The sequence below is a fragment of the Alosa sapidissima genome, chromosome 11 (genome assembly GCF_018492685.1).
Source record: "Alosa sapidissima isolate fAloSap1 chromosome 11, fAloSap1.pri, whole genome shotgun sequence".
In the NCBI taxonomy this organism is placed as follows: Eukaryota; Metazoa; Chordata; class Actinopteri; order Clupeiformes; family Clupeidae; genus Alosa; species Alosa sapidissima.
The window spans coordinates 20,445,512-20,450,511 of record NC_055967.1 but is presented as its reverse complement, the minus strand read 5'-3'; the positions used below and the strand labels follow the sequence as shown (position 1 = coordinate 20,450,511).

Sequence of the window (5,000 nt, the reverse complement as noted above, 5' to 3'; positions counted from 1 at the left end):
ATATATGTTCATTTTCATTTCCAGTTGAAATGGCAATATCCAATGGAACAGTGTTGTGCCAGTTCACAGCTTTTCTGGACTAGTTCAAGTTCAGTTCATACATGCTCAAAGTGAACAGTTCACGTTCAAAGTTCACAATTTTAATTCTGAACTAGTTCAAAGTTCAGTTCATTTTACTTTTTTCGTGAGATATTTAAATAAATACGTTTTTTTCACACTACGAGCTAGAAATCACTATACGTTCTTTGAAGCTGCTCATTAGACATTTGCTCATGACACTGCAATTGTGGGTTTCTTACCAGGTGATGAAACTTGCAGCAGTACAGACAAGGTAGACCAGTTCTATACTTAGTGCAATGAAATCCAGCCCTCGGCGCTCTCGTTGTTTCCTGCTACGCGGCGTTGCTATGCCTACCCCGCTCTGCTGCAATTCATCACGGGTAACGTTGTGCGGAAGCCAGTATGCTATTCAACTATTCTCAGCCGGACACTACGTTGCCCGCAATGCATTGCGCACACAATGTCAAAACCATTTCTGTCTGGTGATACATGATTTAAGCGGCACCAGCGAGAATAGGCCTACAGGAGGGAAGAACTTTCTCTCGTTGCGTTTCAAAAGAGAAAACAGATGTCACTCAGTTTTCAATGGAAAACAAATTCCAACGTTCATTTACAGTGATGTCTGCCGTTCATGACACATAATGTGAACTAATTCACGTTCAAGTTCTTTATTAAAAAATGTGTTGCGTTCAGTTCAACGTTCACGAAAAAATGAGCGTGTTCAATGAACGCGTTCTTTTGAACTCGTTCACGCACAACACTGCAATGGAATGTCAAACCCAGCACTCACCGTTGTCGTAGGCCATGAAGACAGCTGTGTATTGGTTGTTGTGCACAAAGGGCGACTCGCGGTCCAGCACTGCGGTGGTGTTGACTGCCCCCCGCTCTGGGTGCACATTCAGCCAGCCGGCCGGGTCTCTGAGGACGGCATACCTGAAGGGGGAACACAGCACAAAACAAGAGCCGTCATAGCCTTGTCCAGGAGCTTAGTGGGGCTACCTGGAGAGAATGTGCCTAAGATACTGTAAAACTTTTCTTTAGGTGTCTTCAACAAGGCTTGGTTAAGATTTCTCCATTTCTCCATTGGTTTTCTCATCAAAGCATCAGTCTGCATTGTGATGATTAAGGATCCCAGGAACTTGACATGAAATGAACGAGCTCTCATAGCAATGATGGCCATAACAGATGTAATTCTGATATGTGTACATTTGGATGAGAATTGATTTATGTTACTGTAGTTACTGTAACAACATGCAGATAAATATCCTTTGCGTTCTCCATAATTATTGCAGTGTGATTAGTTGTTGTTTGTATTGCATTGGTAAACTGTGAAATTGTGTGGATCACTTCTCTTGTCTTTTTTGTCCCGCACAATGTGGGTGGGTCTAAACGTCTTGTACATAACACTTTTGATCATCCATCTGACAAAAGACAAGGATATAGCTGGATTATTAGGGCTCAAATCTACCAATAAATAGCTTACACGGAGCTTGGACATTGGGATAATAGCCAACCATAAAATCCATAATAGGACTTGATGGTTATTGTCAGAGCAGTAGATAAAACATATTTTTATATAGCTCTGGTTCTTGTCTGTCAATTATTACCGCAGTGCTTGGTGAGGCCATACATATGTTTGAATGATTGGGTGATATTAGAGGAGAGTGTTTAAGGAGGTATGGTATGGGTGGAAAGTGTGTGTGTGTGTGTGTGTGTGTGTGTGTGCACGTCAATGTGAGTATGCTTACACATAAGTATGCATGTGTGTGTGTGTGTGTGTGTGTGTGTGTGTGAGTGTTGTGGTGAGGTGAAGGAGAGGTGGGCTGGATGGATGGGGATTCGGAGGCTGTGAGCATGAGTGATGGATGGGAAGTAGATTGTCTGCTGAGAAAAATGACCTATTTTGCGTTTCAGTTGGGGGAAAAAAAACCTTCATGGAAGTCGAGGTATGACCCCGTTACAGCCTTCGGGGTTTGTGTGTGTGTGTGTGTGTGTGTGGCTAGGGAATGTGTTTTGATTGGCCAAGAAATGAATCTGTGGCTGAATGGATTCCCAGCTGTGCTCATGTCAACCAGTTCTGATTTAGAGGTTCAATCAAACATCTAACATCCAACAGATAACACACACACACACACACACACACACACACACACACACACGCATACATACACACACTGCTGAAATGGTGGAACGGGGGAAATATGTAAGGTGAATTGGGCACTAAAAAGAGGAAATGGCTGGCTAGTCAGAGCCTGATCTGTCCTTTCACACAACAGTGAGTCCCCAGAGCACAAGAATAAGTAGCGGCCATGAACTTCATGCCTTAGGCACAAAATACTCTGACTCTGCATGTGTGTTTGTGTGTGTGTGTGTGTGTGTGTGTGTGTGTGTGTGTGTGTGTGTGTGTGTGTGTGTGTGTGTGTGTGTGTGTGTGTGTGTGTGTGTGCTGACTCTGAAGGTTGATCTGATAGAGCTGTTGGCTATGTCATGTCAGCAACTTCCACTACTAACTAACAGTAGCCAGGAGCGAAACAGAAACCTGCCGCAACTCGAAGCTTTACGACAAGCAAAGGACCTGCAGTTATGTGGGGAAAAACAATATTAAGCACCATGGATAGCTCCTGCAGCAGAGAGATCTGGTGACAAAACACTTCAGCACCATGGATAGCTCCTGCAGCAGAGAGCAGTTGATGGCTTTGCTTTTCAGAACCATGGTCTTCTGACTGGAGTAAGTGAGTCAGAAGAAGCACACAGATATGGGACCTTAATTTGAATAGTCGGCAAAGTTGTAAGTCTTACTAAAGCTACTTCTAATAACTACACAAAATCAATTTGCTAATTTAGCAAGATAGGCAATACCTTAGGCGCAAACATTAATGAGTCCGCTCAATACTCCCACATGCCACACAATAGCTATAGCTCATGCAAGGGAACTTTGCTTTTTAATAGACTTTGCACTTTGTCCGCATTTTAAGTGAAGGCCCATTGAGGTCCATCCATTGAAGGCCCATCCATCGATAACATAAGAGAAGAGACACACTTCAGGTCATCTTCACATGGTATTCATCTGTATGGATGTTTTCCAAAACAATACGAATGAGGAAGTAGCTAAGCCGGTTAGAAAAGATATTGTGCTCAGATAAGCAGGACAGATATTGTGCTCTGTGACATTTAACAAAATGAGACCAGACACACTATCCACAAACATAAGCGTCCTTTGGATGGGTCTGTGGATCTGTGAAGCGACACTGGGCCCAGCCGGTAGAAAAAACTCTTCAGCCGACAAAGCGAAACAAAGCTCTGGGAAACAGCCAGGTAATCAAACCTGCTCTCAACTCCACTCCACCAAATAGGACACCTGTATCCAATTATCTCTCCCCTTCTCATTTATTCTCTCTCTCTCTCTATCTCCTTTTGCTCTCTCTGTCTCCCTTTTTTCTTTTATTTTTCCCTTTGTTCACTGCACCCCCTCCATCTCTTTGTCTCTCTCCATCTCTCTCTCAGCACACATGAAAAACACACACAGACAAACATATGTTGTACTGCACTGTAGCAGAAAGAAGAGACACCCTCCATTTTCACATGTGACTGGCTACAGTAGAGCTGTACTTTTCTCATTCATTGCTCCGATCATCTCACTCTTCAGGACAGAAAAAAAACCTCTTGAAGGGGGTGTGATTCTTCCTGTTACGACCGGGCTCTAAGCCGCAACATAAAGAGGGAGTCGGGACAACAGAGATAACTTTAACCAATAAAGTATTTATTTAAAAGTAACAAAAAGCAATAAATAACCATTACCAAAAAAAAATCTAGGGGAAAGTAAAAGCATGTATGCAAGTGTGTTCATGTGGGTGTGTGTATGTCAAAGTCGGTATGATGTTCCACGATAGAAAGAGAAGGTGCCAGTGGGAGAGAGCTAACCCAAAGGTGCCTGCAACAGAATGTGCCAAACAGAAAAGTGCCCAAATGAAGAGAAAGAACAACCCCTTATATACCCACACACCTTCACCAGTTGTGCATGATTAGCTAATTAGACCTACTAGGCCGGCATTGCATGAGCACTGGCCATGCCAGGCCTGAAGGGGGCACTGGGGGTCATAACACCTCCATTGCTCCGTATTGTAATCATCTCATTTGGCATTTCTCCTTGTGGAAGAAGAACGCATGCTGTTAAAATGGGTATTCATTTTGTAAAGCGTGTGAATCAACTGTGGTACTAAGTATAGCATTAAAGATATTTCTGCCATTGACTGTGATAGTCTTACACTTCAAAACATGCCTTTGGTAGTCCACCGCCTCTCTGTCAGGTCTTTAAAGTGTGTAAGTTGTAATTGAGGTTGTAAGCAACAGCTCTAGCCATGAGAGTTGGCTGTTGAGTGTTTTTTTTTTTCACAGAAGTAAAAGACAAAATCTGTGAGGGCAGCACTTGACAATATTGATTGTGCAATATTTCATCTAAAAAAATCTAAATGATGTATGTTAAGTTAAGCTGCCTAAACTTGAATTTTCATGACTTTGCATAAGGCCTCCTTCGACAGAGCAAGACAGAAGGAAAGAACACAAAATCCTAGCAGACAAAGAATAGGGGAGAAGATAGGGGGAATAAAGGACTGCAGCATAAACAGAGATCAGAGAACACACACAACTAAAGAGACAAAAGAGATTATGGGAATAATCTAGCAGATCCCACATTCTCACAATGAAGTTGAACACTGTGATAAAGGCCATAGAGAGAGCAGGAGATGCCAGTGAAAAAAGGGATGAAAAGGAACAGAGAGATAGAGGGAGAATGACTAAATAAGTGAATGAAGAGATGGATAGAAAAATACTGTATAAAGAAGGGGGAGAAATGTGGACAAAAAAAAAAAGATAGAGAGAAAGCAAGAGAGAAAAAGTAGAGAGAGAGAGGCATGTACAGAGCTGAGAAATAGAAAGGGACT

General features: G+C 42.5%; 1 protein-coding gene across 1 annotated transcript in view; it reads right to left on the bottom strand.

Moving 5' to 3' along the window:
• The window catches only part of cdh13 (cadherin 13, H-cadherin (heart)), a 450,477-nt gene that overhangs the window by 22,082 nt on the left and 423,395 nt on the right, over positions 1 to 5,000 (bottom strand). Inside the window, exon 11 of the mRNA XM_042110513.1 lies at positions 851 to 993. Coding sequence (XP_041966447.1) covers positions 851 to 993 — 143 coding nt within the window. The remainder of the gene's footprint in view (positions 1 to 850; positions 994 to 5,000) is intronic.